General features: G+C 42.5%; 1 protein-coding gene across 1 annotated transcript in view; it reads left to right on the top strand.

The window, feature by feature from the left end:
• The window catches only part of LOC132008328 (contactin-associated protein-like 3), a 32,191-nt gene extending 14,244 nt beyond the window's left edge, over nucleotides 1-17,947 (top strand). Inside the window, 7 exon segments of the mRNA XM_059386860.1 lie at nucleotides 2,424-2,663; nucleotides 3,252-3,307; nucleotides 3,310-3,481; nucleotides 4,695-4,828; nucleotides 5,632-5,719; nucleotides 17,171-17,401; nucleotides 17,628-17,947. Coding sequence (XP_059242843.1) covers nucleotides 2,424-2,663; nucleotides 3,252-3,307; nucleotides 3,310-3,481; nucleotides 4,695-4,828; nucleotides 5,632-5,719; nucleotides 17,171-17,401; nucleotides 17,628-17,932 — 1,226 coding nt within the window. The 3' untranslated portion in view covers nucleotides 17,933-17,947.
• The last annotated feature ends 67 nt before the right edge of the window (nucleotides 17,948-18,014 follow it).

The raw sequence follows: 18,014 nt of genomic DNA, 5'->3' as shown, positions 1-18,014 counted from the left end.
CTGGCTGGGCTGTGCTGGTGGACACAGAGAAGACTCGAGCCATCCAGCCATGATGGCAGCAGGTGCACGTGACTCCTGCCAGCACCACAGACTGAGAGCTCTAGCAAGAGTCAGGCTCTCTTTCCACAGATGGTTGTTAATACAGTTTCCATAGTGTGTTTTTCGGGATCATGGTTTCCATAGATTTCCCAGGTCACAGATGAGATAACGGAGGTCCAGAGAGAGTGAGTGATGTAGTCTAGAAACAAATAGAAGAGAAACCCAGTCCCCAGTGGGTGGATTCCCAGGCTGGACCTCAACAGTATTGATGACCGGTGTTTGCTTTAGTGACTTCTTATCAATACTATTTATAAAACAGTTAGCAAATTTCATCTAGAACTCCTGGCTTCACTTTTCAGTGCAGTCAGGGAATCCACTGTGTGACTGTGTCCGAGTTCTCCTGTGCCCCCTCTAACACAGACCAAAGGAGGACTCATGTGGCTGTGTCACCCTCCTCTGCTTCCCAGTCCTTGCAGACACAAGGTTCAAAACTGGGCTGGCGCCATTCTCAATGCTGGTGCTTCAGGGATGAAAGCTCTGGGTAGTGGAAGTCTTCCTTTTCATTTACTTGTTTATTTTTTTATTAATTAATTTATTTATTAAGACTGCTATCTTGTTTTTTAAAATTAATTTGTTTATTTTCAGAAAAAGAGTATTCATTATTTTTTTCACCACACCCAGTGCTCCATGCAATCCATGCCCTCTATAATACCCACCACCTGGTACCCCAACCTCCCACCCCCCCACCACTTCAAACCCCTCAGATTGTTTTTCAGAGTCCATAGTCTCTCGTGATTCACCTCCCCTTCCAATTTACCCCAACTCCCTTCTCCTCTCTAACACCCCTTGTCCTCCATGATATTTGTTATGCTCCACAAATAAGTGAAACCATATGATAATTGACTCTCTCTGCTTGACTCATTTCACTCAGCATAATCTCTTCCAGTCCCATCCATGTTGCTACAAAAGTTGGGTATTCATCCTTTCTGATGGAGGCATAATACTCCATAGTGTATATGGACCACATCTTCCTTATCCATGTTTTTTTCTTTTTCTCAAAGGGAGAGATAAGTTTTGCTACATTACTTTTCAGATAACTCTATTCTAATTTGGAAAGCAAGCAAACAATTGAGTTAACTCTTCCTTGGTCATTTCTCATGTGTTTTCAAGTAAATAAGGAGCTGGTCCAATTAGGAACTAATCTAAATCACAGATTAGCCTGCAGTCTGCTTTGCCAGAGGACACCTACAGCTTCTGGGGGCTGTACAATGCAGGTAGTTGTGTGTGTGTGTGTGTGTGTGTGTGTGTGTGTGCGCACAACCCATGATACAGAAAACTTCAAGGCTTCACGTCAAGTCATCAGACTGTTACTCAAATTAAACAATTCTGTTTTCTGATTTGTAATCCTGAGGACCAAGGAATGGAATTTCTAGGAACAAAGTTGACATGAACACCTACATGGAATTGACATCCTCATGGAAACAATGTTTCCAGAGCATGGGAAGCTGGCGGAAAATGCTGATCTATGTCCCAGGCCCACCGAGTCAGAATCCCTGGGAATGAAGCCCAGGAGTAGCAAGCACTCCAGGTGACCCCCGCACCCCCAGATTTGAGATTAGGCTCATGTGAGGCATGATAGAGAGCTACTCAGTGTTCAGTGACTGTTACCCTCCTGACCTCAGAGCCAGCAGCCTGGAGCAAGGCAGGCCTGAGCCTGGATTTTAATGTCACCCCTGCTTTCTCTTTCTTTGCCAGCTCCTCAATTCCCTTTTCATGGCATTGTTAATGGGAGCATTTCTAAGAAAGGATGGTATTACATATATAATTTGTTATTATATGTAATGTATGCATTATATTATATGCAACAAGCGTATAACAAATACATAACAAAATATGTATGACAAATGCATATATGAATTATAATGTATACTACATATTAACCCTATACAATTTATATACATTTGCATGTTACAAATTTGTAATATGTATTATATTGCAAAGATTTTCAACTATTTAACTTTATTGTGCCCATCACAGTTTATACACTTAAACTTTAAAAAGGAGAGATGGTCTTTTCTTTCTTTTTTTTTTAATGAAGGAAGCAACTTTAAACTGTAAAAATCTTTCTAAATAGAACTTGAAGAAGTACTTTTTAGAATAAATATTTACCAAGTTCAATTTTAAAAATATTTCCATCCGTGGCTTATTCGATACCATTTGATGATTCTTAGTATGAGATCACAGCCTAGGTTTTCAAAATTGCATGTGTTTGTAAAGCTTCGGGTGGGTCGCCTTTCTGAAGGGATTGGTCCGGCCACAGTTGGATGTCCGTTGGAAATGCCACCGAGACCCCCAGGGCACGGCTGTAATTGTTTTCCTTGTAGGCGGGACAGCCACCAGACAGAGAGGCTTCCTGGGGTGCATTCGGTCACTGCAGTTGAATGGGCTGGCCCTGGACCTGGAAGAAAGGGCCAGGATGACGCCAGGAGTGGACCCAGGCTGCCTGGGACACTGCAGCAGCTATGGACACCTGTGTCGCAATGGAGGGAGATGTAGGGAGAGACCCAAGGGCATTGCCTGTGACTGTGCCTTCTCTGCTTATGATGGGCCATTCTGCGAGAGCGGTGAGTGTGCCCTGGGCAGGATGGGGAGAGGGAGGCACCCTATGTTGGTCTTTGCCTCCTGTTTCTGGCATTTGACCCTTTCTCTACAAAAGGATAAGGCGGTTCTCTCTGATTGGCTAAAGGAGAGTTGTTTCTCTCCCAAATTTGTCCATCTATGATTCTGTTCTTGAGAAGCTCGTGATGACTTCTGTTGGATTCTGCATCATTCACGTGACACTGAGATGGACAATAACTCTAAGTATATGTTCACACTTGGCGTTTAATGCTGTGTAACTCTGAGATGAAGCATTTTGTGGGCCATAATAAAATATTGTTACTCAGTTCAACATCATGCGAATATACACGGGGATAAGTTATCTTTTTATCCATACTTGATTACCTTTTTAATTGAAAAAAAAATAAAAAATAAAAAAGAAAGAAAGAAAGAAAGAAAGAAATATTTCTAAATTAAAAAAAAAAAACAGCTAAGTGTGACATTCTTGTTTTCTGTCTTGAGAGACTAAGGGTTAGAGATAGTGTGTAAATACACATAGAGAAGAGCCTTGCCTTGACTTCGTGCTAACATAACAAAAATGAGTGTCATTCCAGAGATTTCTGCGTATTTTGGAATTGGCTCCTCTGTTATCTACGACTTTCCGGACATTCTAACTACACCACCAGCAAGAATTTGAGCTCCTCTGCAACTTTACTTCATGAGAGTTTGACGCTGGCTGGAGAAATGGCCACACTGAGCTTCCGGACCACAGGGACACCCAGCTTACTCCTCTATGTGAGCTCCTTCTACGAGGAGTACCTGTCTGTGATCCTCACCCCCAATGGTGAGTGTCGAGATCATAAGAATGAGGAGGCTGAATTAGAAAATAAGGACCACAATGAGGGGGACCCTTTAGGTGTTTAACTACGAAAAGGAAACACAATTGCATGGCTTGCCATGCTTGTAACACTAGTTCATGATAACCCTCAAGTGTTTATTACTAAAGTTCACATTTCCATGATTATATTTAAGATACATTCCCTCCATGAAAGTTTGATCATTTTAGGTATTTGATGTGCTGCTAGGCTTCTTGCTATTCTGGGAAGTCTTTCCATCTGTATGTGAATAAATTAGTTCTGCAATTCACTCTGAAACAAGATAGCTCACTTTGTACATGGAAAATATTTCCTCCTCCTTCTTAGCAAAGTAAAGAAGTATATTAAGCTATCTAAAACCCACGATTCCTATGCATCACATGAATAGCATTGTTCTTTACTCTTCAGTGGCTGAGAAGCCATTCATGGCAATATCTACATACGAAGAAAAGTGGGATGAGAGGTACCCAACTCATGGCCACAAGTCTTTCCAAGACGTTGCAGATGAAGCATTAGCTCAAGCTGTAACCTTGCTTCACAGGGTGGAAGGGCAGGGACCTACTTTCTGGAAGATCTTCTCCAGGCAGTACAGGGTTATGGGGCAGTGGGCATCCCTGTGAAGGACATCAGGAGATTTAGATGTTGTAGCAAATCACTGGTCTTTCTTCTGTTTCTTGATTATGGCAGAAACATAAGGGAAAAAATTCTAGTTGTGCAAAAAGATTCTTTATGCAAATGTCAGCAATACATTAAAATGCATTAAAATAAGTCATATTAAAAGAAGTGATGCTTATAGAAACTGAATGTTACTGCAATATTGCTTGAGGCTTTGCCATTTAATACTATGAATACCACATGAATAATTAACTTCAAGCCTAGCTCCGAGTTCTCATATGCCTAACTTAGAATTTTTTCCTTTTGTTAAGGAAAATGGAAGAACTTGGGGAAAGACCATTTGGTCTTGACTTTTAAAATAGTGTAATCGGATTCTGAATTCAGCCCTGGAATAGCACATAAACGATCACTCTTCCAGGAATAGAGACTCTCAGTGTCCTTAAGCAAATGCTCAATAAATTCAAATTATAGGAAATAAATAAAAATAAAATGTGCTTTAGAACCTGCATTGATGGCTTTTATAAAATTCCACTTTAGTTAAAAATGTCATTGTTTGGTCTTGTTTAGGAAGTTTGCAGATCAGGTATAAGCTGGACAGGCACCAAGAACCTGATGTTTTTAACTTTGGTTTTAAAAACTTTGCTGATGGGCAGCTTTACCAGGTGACGATTCACAGAGAAGCAGCGGTGGTCTCTGTAGAGGTAAGAGATAGATTCACAGCAGCCACAGTAACCAAACCTGTGGCATTCAGTGTATGACCTCCAGCAAGGCTTTGAGAATAAATCCTAGTAACAGAGATACACATTCATCAGTCTTCCCAGAAAGTCTTGAGGACAGAAAATGTTATCAAAGTGTTTTCTTTAGCAGTGTCATTAGTTTGTTTAGCAAGAGGCTGACAGGGCTTTTGTTAATATCTGACCGCTGAAAATGCCAAGCTGTCCTCGTCGGTCGGGGAATATTGCCAGTTTCTCCCAGCGATTACTGGAGATGTTCCGACGAGAATGAGAGCCTATTTCCATCTGAGTACAAAAGAGCAAAGGTGTCAGAAATGTAAACACAAGGGGAAAAGCAAGATTTTGCTGAAAGCGGGAATACATTTTTTAAAAGCCTCCATGTTTCAATTATTCATTGTCACTGGGTTTTGAAGAATTACCTTTATATATTGAATCTGTGCCAGTAATACTTTTTGTGGCTTGTGTTACTAATTTCTGTTTGAAATAAGTAAAAGCTTTAAGGTTTGAAATAGCTTATTGCATTTCTTTGTGAATCGTACCAATTACGGATCCCTAAACCATGAGGACAAATAAAGGGGATAGAATAGGCAATGGGGTGGTGTGAAATCTGAGGTATTGAAACAATTGCTATGAAACCATTTCACCTTTGTAACAGCACGAATGTATGGCTTGTTTTTACCATTTTCCTTGGTCTCCCTCAGACTCCCATTCTCCTATCCACCAAAATTACTCACCATTTTGATGTTTGCTTCTCGTGGAATATTTAATAGGTTAACCAGAATGCAAGGAGACAAGTTGTCCTGTCGTCAGGGACAGAATTCAATGCTGTCAAATCCCTTATGTTGGGGACAATTTTAGGTAAGTGTCAGAAAGAGCACACCCAACCCACTGACATGGATCAGAAGTGTCAGGTTGCAAACAGGGGAAGGGGTCATAAGGCTGAAAGAAGCTCCTTGTCGTATTCATGGTTTCCCAGCAAGTGACAATCAAGGTAGAAGCAGCCCTTTTGTCCAAGTGTGCCTGTAATCACCAGGGAGGGCTGTCTGCTAGGTGAGCCACAGTGACCCCTGAGAAGTGTCTCCACATGTGCCCTCTCACTTGGTAATCAAGCAGAATGAAACTTGGTATTTTTCTAACAATTGGGGAAAGGCAAAATCAAAGCAGCTGTCACATTTACAATTGTATATTAATCAGGGGTCAAATGCAGAAATCACCCAACAGCAAATATAGATTTATATTAAGAAGAAAGGACTTACATTGTCTTTGGGCAAGTGAGTATGTGTTGGTGGTAGGCTGGGCTCTGCTCTGAGATGTGTTCAGTGCTCCCAGCTACCCCTGGAAGGTCAGGATCTGAAAATCCCCCACACCTGCTTTAGGGCTGGTAAAAGAATACTTAAGCATCAAATTATTTATGCCTTTGTTTTCCCCCTTGTCACCAAGAACTAGATTGAAATAAAAATAAAATTTGAAAGGTATTCTTTTCCTTTTAATTGTTTATATTGTAAACTGTATGTGCTATCAATATCTAAAGTTATTTGGGAGAAATCCTCTTGTAGTCTTGGGTAGAATTTCTGCTCTGGTACATGACACTCATCTGGCTGTGTTGGTCCGAGATAATTCATGGACTTTTTACTACCTTTTCAGCCATTTGTACCTTGATTCTTTGATCATTTCTTCCATCCCTGGCACATAAAACATCCTATAGATGCTGGAATCTACAGACAGCCCACGAGCCCATGTTCAAAATAGGGTGAGAAGCACAGTAACTGTTAAAATGGTGACATTTTTCTAAAAGACGATGAGCAATAAAATTATAAGTTCTTATTTTTCAGAGGAAATGGGGCAGATTGCAGTGTGTCCTTGTAAATGGTAAATGCAGATGCACATCATTTAGATGGTAGAGGGGATGGGAAGCTCTGTGTTGGTCCTGGGAGTTACAGTTGCAGGTTAAGCCAGTGAAGCAGGGTCCCGGGGTTCTTTGCTGTGAAAACAGTCTTGGCATCATGTAATAGATACCAACTTTGGGCCAAAGTGGTGCTCCTGCTTTCTAACTGTGCCTTAGTGTGGATAAAGAGTCAGGCCCCATGATGTGTTGGCAGAAAGGCTTTGCTGTGGCTTGCCGTTCCTGCCCCCTCTGCGCGTGCAGAGTGGGCCTCCAGCAGCTGGCACAGAAATGCAGATGAGCACAGTTGTTCCCCTCAAGTGCTGGGAGAAGTCTGTAGCTCAAACAGCCCATGGGAAAGAGAGGGGAATAGCTTAGTCTCTAATGCGTGAATTCAGGTGTGTTTTCTAGGTGTTTCTGGACATCCATGTTTTGTGATATTAGTAGATTTTTTATTTTATTTTTTAAAGTTTTTATTTAAATTTTAGATGGCTGACATATAGTGTAATATTAATTTCAGGTGTAGAATTTAGAGATTCATCATCTAGATACAACACCCAGTAAGGTTTTCTTTTTTTCATTCTATTTAGAACAGTGGCATAAAAAAGGGGGGGGAGGGTGTTTGCCTGAGTGGCTCAGTCATTAAGCATCTGACTTTCGGCTCAGCTCATGATCCCAGGGTCCTGGGTCGAGCCCCATATCAGGCTCCCTGCTCAGTGGGAAGCCTGTTTCTCCTTCTCCTACTCCTCCTGCTTGTGTTCTGTCTCCCACTATCTCTCTCTCTGTCAAATAAATTTAAAAACCAAAACCAAACCAAACAAAACAAAAACAGTGACATAGTATAGAAAAACCACAAGAACTGGGAAAACAATAGAAAGAGATAAGGTTCTCCTCTGGCTTTGACCCATGAGAATAACAGTATACAATTAGCAGGAAGAGGTTATGAAGTTACTAAAAAGTCAGAGCTTAGTTGAGTTTCACAGAACAGTGGGATGGAACCCCAGCCTCAGCTGTCAGCTGAATAGTATAATTTTTTATACAATCCAAGTGGAAAGGAATTTTTAATATCCAAGTGGAAAAGAATTTGCTCCCTTTTTACATGCTACTGAGCTCCACTCTCTGGCCTGACAGTTACCATTCATGGCTTGAACAGAGTGAGGAGTAGATCATCTTAGGGGTGTGCAAGCCTCAGAGCTCAGCTTACTTACATGCAGGTGAGGTCTGTGAGTGCAGGGATGGCCCATCTGCCCCCAGTAGAGTCATCCCTCCTTTGTTGCTGGAGCAGGTTTCTGTGGGCACTCTTCCCAGCCAGGAGGACAGATAGGGTCAAGGAACAAAAGGAACATAACACACACAACTAACTGCCTGCCCTCAGTGACTCTGGCTCTGAGAGGAGAGATGAGGCAGTTTCAGAAGTGACTGTGGCATAAGGTAGGAAGTTGTCAGCCGGAAGTGTGAAATTGACAAACATTTTTAAAAGACAATTTAGCTTTGAATGTATTAATTGTAAAAAGATACATCATGGGTTATGGAAACTGATTTAATAACTAAACTACCTTATATAAAGGGAGTCATTTAATAAAAAAGGAGAATAATACATTTTATCATATACATTTTTATTTTCCTGAAAGTTCATCTGTAGAGAGCAGTAGCATGGAATCAAAGATGTTAATGTTTCTATTCAAGAATGGTCTAGTCAAAAAGCATCTCTCTCAGGCTTTAGAAATTGAAGTTGAAATTCATCAATGAAGTTTATTGCCTGAAGCAACTGAGTCTAATAAAATCATAAATATTCATTTCATCTGTACCTAGAGGTACACATCTTGATCAAAGGCTAATAACACTTATCGTGTTTTGGATAACTTTATTTAGGATAGCTTCTCCTTAGCAGTAACTATGAGAAGATGACTATTTCATGTTCAGATTTGGGAAATAGAAGCTGAGCTTCTTTTCATAAAGTTGCATAAAATAGACCAAGAAACTGGCTAATGAAGAGCCATTCATTTTCCAAAGACAGTTGTCCCAAGCTATGGCAAGCTGTCCTCCACTTATTTTGGTGAGCTCCCATTCTTCAGTGGTCTTATTAACAATGACACTCAGGTCAAGTGCTCCTGGTTACTATAAAATAATTTCAGTAAAATCCGAGTTTAAGTGCAGATCATTAGGTTTCTAATTTTCTGTCCAGTCTTGACTTGGATGTGACCTCTTAACCCTGAAGTATGAGAGCTTTAAAATACAACAACCCAGTAAGATGTCCTGGCATTTTCATTAGGTTTTATCTCTCTAAAGGCTTTTGTGTAAATGGTATTCTGTGGATTTTGTCTTTTGTGCATTAAAGAACAACAATAGCAAAGATCCCCAAATTACCAAAACAAAAATCTGTTTTGAAGGGTGCAGAGTAAAGATGTGCCTTTCTCTTCCCTCCTGGGAAAGAGTGCAATACGTTGAATGTAGTTCAAGTCAGTACAGTCATACAGTTAAACCTTAGTGGGGAAAAGAAACCCACTGAAGGATCTTGTGTTGAAATGGAACTCCATATATTAGAATTGGGTTATAAATAATATGTGGGGGTTACTGATGCCCTCATGGACAGACTACAGTTTGGATACTAAAAGCTCCATTGACTTCTGTGACATATGTTTTGTCTTTGCTGTGCTCTGCCTAAGAATTTATCTCATTTGGGAGGAAAGTCATAGGGTGGAAGACACAAAAGTTTATATAATTTCAGAATATGAATACAAATGAAAAGTTCCTCAACAAAATATTAGCAAATCTAATCCAGTAAAATCTAATCCAGTAACACAAACAAATTGTCATATGCGACCAGATAAGATTTATCCTAGGAATTTAAGGTTGGGTCAGCAGATAAAAACAATCAATGTAATACAGCATATTAATAGAATAAAGGACAAAAACCACATGGTTGTCTGAATAGGCACATAAAAAGCATTTGAAAAAAATCCACTGTGCTTTCATTAAAAAAAATAAAACAAAAAAACAAAGTAGGAATAGAAAGAAACCTCCTCGCATGTAAAAAGACAGCTACAAAAACCCCATGCCTGGCATCACACTTAATGGAAAATAATGGAAATCTTTCCCTAAGATCAGGAATAAGATAAGGATGTCTACTCTCACCACCTTCCTTCAGGATTGTAGTACAGGTTTGAGTGAGGGCTACAAGGCAAGAAACAAAGAGTAAAAAGTATCCAGAATGAAAAGGAAGAAGTAAAACTATGTCTATTTGAACAGAACGGGATCTTATAAGGAATCCATGAAAAAAGCTAATGGAGATAGTTCACAGTAGGAGCAAGGATATAAGATCAACATACAGAAATTTATTGTATTTTTATACTAGCAATGAATAATACAAAAACAAAATGAAGACCAAAATGTAAATTCCACTTAAAGTAGCATCATATAGAATAAAATACCTTGGAATAACTTGAACAGAAGAGGTGTGAGACACATACACTGGAAACTATGAAGCACTGCTGGAAAGAATTAAGGAAGATTCACACAAATGGAAAGACATCCATGTCCATAGACTGGAAGTGTTAACATTGCTAAGGTGGTGGTGCTCTCCAAATTGATCTACAGGTTCAATACAATTCCGATCCAAGTCCAAGTGACAAGTCGATCCTAAATGCATATGGAAATGCAAGGACTCCAATTAACCAAAACCATCTTGAAAAGAAGAGTGAAGCTGGAGTTTTTGCCCTGGATTCTTTTTTAATTTATTTTTTATTTTCAGCATAACAATATTCATTACTTTTGCACCACACCTAGTGCTCCATGCAATCCATGCCCTCTATAATACCCACCACCTGGTAGCCTGACCTCCCAACCCCCGCCCCTTCAAATCCCTCAGATTGTTTTTCAGAGTCCATAGTCTCTCATGGTTCACCTCCCCTTCCAATTTACCCCAACTCCCTTCTCCTCTCTAACTCCCCATGTCCTCCATGCTATTTGTTATACTCCACAAATAAGTGAAACCATATGATAATTGACTCTCTCTACTTGACTAATTTCACTCAACATAATCTCTTCCAGTCCTGTCCATGTTGCTCAAAAGTTGGGTATTCATCCTTTCTGATGGAAGCATAATACTCCACAGTATATATGGACCACATCCTCCTTATCCATTTGTCCGTTGAAGTGCATCTTGGTTCTTTCCACAGTTTGGCAACCTTGGTCATTATTGCTATGAACATTGGGGCACCGATGACCCTTCTTTTTACTATGTCTGTATCTTTCGGGTAAATACCCAGTAGTGCGATTGCAGGGTCATAGGGTAGCTCTATTTTTAATTTCTTAAGGAATCCCCAGACTGTTTTCCAAAGTGGCTGCACCAACTTGCATTCCCACCAACAGTGTAAGAGGGTTCTCCTTTCTCCACATCCTCTCCAACACACATTATTTATGTTTTGTTAATTTGGGCCATTCTAACTGGAGTAAGGTGGTATCTCAATGTTGTTTTGATTTTGATCTCCCTGATGGCTAGTGATGATGACCATTATTTCATGTGTCTGTTAGCCATTTGTATGTCTTCATTGGAGAAGTGTCTGTTCATGTATTCTGCCCATTTTTTGACATGAATGTCTGTTTTGTGTGTGTTGAGTTTGTGGAGTTCTTTATAGATCTTGGATATCAGCCTTTTGTCTGTACTGTCATTTATGAATATCTTCTCCCATTCCATGGGTTGCCTCTTTGTTTTGTTGATGGTTTCCTTTGCTGTGCAGAAGCTTTTGATCTTGATAAGTCCCAAAAGTTCATTTTCACTTTTGTTTCCTTTGCCTTTGGAGACATATCTTAAAAGAAGTTGCTGTGGCTGATATCGAAGAGGTTACTGCTGATGTTCTCTTCTAGGACTTTGATAGATTCCTGCCTCATGTTGAGGTCTTTTATCCATTTAGAGTTTGTATTTGCATATGACGTAAGAGAATGGTTGAGTTTCATTCTTCCACACATAGCTGTCCAATTTTCCCAGCACCATCTATTGAAGAGACTGTCTTTTTTCCATTGTATATTTTTTCCTGCTTTGTCAAAAACTATTTGACCATAGAGTTGAGGGTCCATATCTGGGCTCTCTCCTCTGTTCCACTGGTCTATGTGACTGTTTTTGTGCCAGTACCATGCTGACCTGGGGATCACAGCTTTGTAGAAAACCTTGAAATCAGGCAACATGATGCCCCCAGTTGTTTTTCTTTTTCAACATTTCCTTAGCAATTCAGAGTCTCTTCTGATTCCATACAAATTTTAGGATTGTTTGCTCCAACTTTATAAGAAATTTTTTACAGAGTATATACAGAGCTCTCACAACCAAAGAAAATGACAAATGACCCAATTTAAAAATGGTCAAAAGATCTGGTCAAAGGCTGAAATCAAAGACATTTCTTTGAAGATTTACCAAAAACTGATATGAAATGATGCTCAAGATCATTAGCCAGCAAAGGAATGCAAATCTAAACCACAAGATATCACTAAAAAACCATAACAAGTGGAGGAGGTGGAGAAATTTGAGTATTTGTGCATTGGTGATGGGAATGTAAAATGTGTAGCCACTGTGGAAAAACAGTTTGGCAGTTTATCTGGGAGTTAAACACAGAGTTACCATATGACCTCTCCTAGGTATATACCCAAGAGAATTGAAAACATATGTCCAGACACAAAAGGTGTACATAAATCCCTGTAGCTGTGTTCTCCACTAATAACCCAGCATGGGAATAGCCCCAGCCACTGACCACTAAGTGATACAGTGTTATGTTTCATGCCAGTGTTTCACTGTGTGCCACAAACAAAAGTGAAATATTGGCCATAAAATGTAATGAAGTAGCAACACAGGCTACAAATGGGTGAAAACATGATGTTAAATAAATGAGGATAAATACCAAAAGTGACTTACTGTGTGATTTATTTTGGATGAAATGTCCAGAATAGGTAAATTATAGAAACAGGAAGTTTATGTTTTCCCAGGGCTGGAGAGGGGCAGGAATGGGATGTGGAGTCTAATGTGCACTAGGTTTCTTTAGGAGAGATAGAAAGATTCTGCAAGTGAATACTGGTAACGGTTTTACAACTGTGTAAATATACAAAATCCCCTTGAATTGTATACTTTAAAAAGATCAGTCTTATGGTATGTGAATTGTATCTCAATATAAAAAAAAAGTATTACAGATTCATTTCTTTTGCCAATGCCTCTTCTGCACACACAGCTGGGAGAAGTGATGGTGAGTGATGTTGAGTGATGAGTTGTAACCGGGTGTCTATTCTGAAGTGTGAATGAGTGTGTTCCAGGACAGGGTGTGATGGGAGGTGGGGGGAGAGAAGTGGAAGGGCTCAGGGTTCAGGACTGCTGAAACAGGCAGAGACACATCGGGGGGGGGGGTGGCTGCACAACTGTGAAGACGACTAAGGAACTAAGAGCAGCGATTGTGTGGAGTTCTGATGTAATCATCTTGTTGGGTGAAAGAGTGGCGGGGATTGCCTACCTGTCATTACACAAAGAGTCTGTATTATATACTAAGGACTAGTGCTCCAGGAAGCGCCTACTAGCATTGCTCACTCTGAGTGCATAGGGCACCAGATTACCCCCTGATTTTTTCTCTGGTATTAGCTGCAAGCACTGGGAGAGCCTGGTGCTCCGTGGGCCTGTGTTTCGGGGAGGAAGGAATAATTCATTCACTTCTTTCTCACTCTGAAAATCAGGGCCTCCTGTCTCTGAATTGTTGGAAAGATGGACTGGAAAAGTCTGTCTTCTACTTGTTTTCTAATTATGTCATTTATCTTGAATTAAAAAAAAAAAAAAAAAAGGTTTGACTTCCAGAGGGAAGGTCAGCATTGCTTAGCATGGTTATACCTATCCTCAGTGCCCCTCGTGGAGCAGGAGATGGGCTGAATGGTTGGGCCATATTCCTTCTGCCATGGTAAGAGAGAGAGAGACTTCTTCCTACATTCTGTTTGGGGCCAGATCATGAACCTGCAGGTATGCTGCCAGGTATGGGACAGAAAAGATGTAGCCTCTAGCTTGCTAGGACCCTCATACCATCTAAGATCCTCATCCATGGAGTTCTCATTAGAAGAACGATAAATCAATGGCTAAAAAGATGATGTTGCCCCTAAGAAGACAGGGAGGAGGACTGAAGACAACAACTACAATTCCCACATCAAAATAGAGCCATTAAAGAAGACAGAACAGGGCGCCTGGGTGGCTCAGTGGGTTAAGCCGCTGCCTTCGGCTCAGGTCATGATCTCAGGGTCCTGGGATTGAGTCCCACATCGGGCTCTCTGCTCAGCGGGGAGCCTGCTTCCATCTCTCTCTCTCTCTCTGCCTGCCTCTCTGCCTACTTGTGGTCTCTGTCTGTCAAATAAACAAATAAAATCTTAAAAAAAAAAACAAAAGAAGAAGACAGAACACAACTGCAATGAGACTTGGCACTCAAAGACACTTGAAAAACTCACACACCAACTCTGGGGGTTAAAGTAAATACGGGTCTTCACAATTTCACAGGGTTATCTGAAGGAGAGAATCATCACTGGTTATCATTAGACAGTGGTCTGGAATATTACAAACCGCAAAGAAAAAAAGATTAAGAGAGAGAAATTAGAAGGGAAAATAAGAGAAAACCTAATGGGGATAATTAGAGATCCAGAAACAGAACTGGAAGCAGACAGTAATTATGCATGAAAAAAATTCTCTGAGCTAAAGGAAAACTTGAGTTGCAGATTGAAAGTACACATCAATTCTGACGAGAAAAGGCATACAACTGGGAAAATTTCCAAATTGCAAAACCCACAGAGAAAAGTCCTCCAAACTTTCCGGGCAGAAGTTACTACAATGAAAAAATAATGATTGTGGCATCAGCATCTAACTTCTCATTTGTTACAGCGGGATAAAAAAATGATGTGGATCATTGTTAGTATGGCTGAGGAATGAGCCACAATGCAAGCATCTAACATATAATGTATTTGACAAGGTTAAAAAAAGATATTTTGAATAACAAGGAAGGATGGAGATTAAATATGAACCGTGCCTCCCATCTAAGGAAAATACTAGAGAATTATTCCAGTCAAAAAACGAATCACAAGCATGACTTTAGGATGGAAAATACGAAGGCAGCAGTGAGCAGTAAACTTGCATGCATCTTGGTACCCCATACGCATACAAAGTCATGGCTACAGCTATGGGGTTAATAACAGGATATGGGCGCACATGAGCCCACCCACACATGCCCATACCCACAATCCACAAGTATGTATAAATGTCAAGTACAAGTTCTTGTACTGGCACTCCTTTCTTGAGTAATAGCACTGCCTATAGACATTTTTAAATTTACCTTTAAAATGAATTTCACAAAGTTAGTCCAATTAGTTAGTAAGATACATGTCTGCCCAGGATTGATTCTGTGACCCTAGCCTGGTAGCGCTCGTGTCAGACTTTGACCAGGAAAGCGAGTGTTGTCCGGTTCCTCTTTTGGCTCAGTGGCTGGGACTTTTAATTGGCCTGTGGTGTTCTGTTTTTGTTTTTAGTATTTTAGCATTGTGGTAGTCCTATGTTACTATCATAGCATTTTCCTGTTTTAGTTCTTCTTGATATTCTTTTAAGTATATTCAAGCAAGGATGCCTTTCTTTATGGAATGAATATATATTGTCTGAATGCAAAAAAAAAAAAAAAAGTAACCCGTAAAGAACTCTATTTTTTATTTATTTTTATTTATTTTTTATTTGAGGGAGAGAGTATGTGCATAAGAGCTAGAGGTGGCCATAGGTCAGTTGGAGAGGGAAGGGCAGACTCCCCGCAGAGCAGGGAGCACGAAGGGGCTCAATCCCAGGACCCCTAGGTCATGACCTGAGCCAAAGGCCAACCCTTAACCAGCAGAGCCACCCGGGTGCCCCAGAAGAGCTCTTTAACCTAAAATGATCCTTCAACTGAGTTGTCTCCAGCTCGCTTACTTCACTGTAAGAATCTACCTGGAATTCATCATACATAAGCCTCCTTGATGCCTCATATAATCAGCCTGGCCAAGAAAGCTGTGTGTTTCAGAGAGTTGTTTATTAGGATTGTAACAATGTAAACATGCCCCTCATTTTAGTTGCTTTTAGAGGTCTTTTACATAGCACTTAGAGCACCCCTCAAAAACTCAAAGGAAGTAAACATTACCCCCTAAGAGTTTATCCACAACATCAAGAGGGAGGGATCACAGCTGAGATTCTCAGGGTGAACTTAAAGACCTGCTATCGCGCTAACCAAAAAGACTTGTAGAGTCACGCATCTATTCTATGGAAGGCATAGCATTCATTCTAAAAATGGTGTAACGACCCCCATTTACCCCTCCCTTCATGCCAGCAATTACCAACATGTCCAAAAGCTACTGGCAGGATAGAGAGAGAATATCCTGTTGAAAAGGGGGCTCCTGTGACCAGCCTGGATCCAGGCCGCCCCACGTGAGAGACATTCAGATATTTCTGAAATCTAATGTGAACTGGCTTCCAGCAGGAATAAATACTCTGGCGGTATTACATTGCGAGCATTAAATTCTCAGTTCTGCAAATGAACCCACATGGTGGCCGGCCTGTGGAAGGCACCGGGTGAATTCTTGGTTGCTGTGTATGGTTGGTTGGAGAAGATGGACACACTGGTGGACTAGTGGACACACTGAAGAAGGGAGGGAATCAGATGCAGATGCCGTGAGTCCCCACACTGAGGCGGCTTCCCTGCGCATCCATGAAACGTCCGAAGCCTGCACGTAACTGGGCCGGGTCAGATTTGGGGCTCACTGAGCAAGTGCAGTGTAGGGGCTAATCGTCCTCGAGGTGAAGGGATTGGTGCTCTGCTTTCATGGGTGCGTCGCGGCCCTTCTCCCGCTAACTAACCTCGGTCAGATCCGAGCCAGGTCAGGGACTAGGACAGGGAGCCAGCCCAGACTTGGGGGAAGGTGGCAGAGCCCACCGCTGTGACTGGGGAAAGACAGCGGGAGGTGGGGCTCCCCGGTGGTAGCTGCAGCTGGGGCGGGGACTCTGTGGGACTGAGAACAGGGGCCAGAGTCAAGTGTAAATGGGGAGGTTAGAGCCGCCCTAGGGATTATTCCCAGAGCACTGTTGTCCCCACGCGGGTGACATTTCACTGCGACCGCCTGGATAACCGGCCACAGATTCTGTTACAAAATATGCCGTGATCTTTGAAATAGGCAACAGCAGAGGGTGGAATCCTTTGTTGGGCGGGACTGCACCTGGGGTCGCTGCGGCCTGCCCGCGGGCAGAGCTGGCACCTGCCGGTCACTAACAGGGGCCGCAGGGACGGCCCTGCGTCATGCCCTACGGGAGGAAGGGCAGAGGATTGGAGGGCGGGTCGGTTGGTGGCGGCCCTGCAGACGCGGGCCAGGCCTGCGCCCCCCGCACCCTTAGGCGTGCCCTGCTTGTCTGCCCGCAGAGCCCCCCGGCACGGACCCGGACACGCTGCGGGCCGGCGCGCCCGGCTTCATTGGCTGCCTGTCTGCCCTGCGCTTCGGCCCCGCCACTCCGCTCAAGGCTGCGCTGCGCCCCAGCGGCCCCGTCGCGGTCACCGTGCGCGGACACGTGGCCGCCGCCTCCCAGTGCGCAGAGTCCAAGGGGACCAGAGCCCCAGCGCGGGAGGCCAAACTCCCAATTCCAAGTGGCACAGGTGCGTGCCCCTCCGCCCGCAGTGGCGCTTGCTGCCCACGGTCTTCCACCCGGTCTGCGTCCCGGGGCTGCCCAGGCCCTCGGTGGGGTTGCGCGGCCCTGCTCTGGTCTGGGTTTCCTGCTCCTTCCCGCCCACGCAGCGCGCTCTGCTCTCCTGTCAGATGTTTGCGAATGTCACCAAAGTCCTCTTCCCTCTGTCTCTGTCATTCTCCCTTTCTCTGCTGTAGGTGGCTCTGGACCGACAGACCCGGGTGAGCCCTTAGTTAGCGCTGACAGAAGTGACCCTGCTGTCATTGGAGGTAACAGGGCTGTGAACGACTTGGTCCGTGGCATTGCTGTCACCGCGGGCATAAACCCTTGTCCGGGAGTCGGAGCTGAGGGGCGAGGTCAATGGCGGGACACCCCTTTGCGGGCATTCTTCACGGGCTGGCCCCGATGTCAGCCTCTGCCCGGGCCCAGGGGCGCTGAGTGGAGAGAACCCATGGTAGGACCGAGACACTCTTTAAAGGATAGTTGCCGAACTACAGAGTAATAAGGTTTTTCATTTGAAAATACCCATTCATATCTCTCAGGAGATCATGTACATATATGACATATTCACCTTTACTTCTTTG

The sequence above is a fragment of the Mustela nigripes genome, unplaced genomic scaffold, assembly GCF_022355385.1.
Source record: "Mustela nigripes isolate SB6536 unplaced genomic scaffold, MUSNIG.SB6536 HiC_scaffold_88, whole genome shotgun sequence".
NCBI lineage: Eukaryota > Metazoa > Chordata > Mammalia > Carnivora > Mustelidae > Mustela > Mustela nigripes.
Note: the sequence above shows the minus strand (reverse complement) of the source record. Positions and strands in the feature narration are given on the sequence as shown.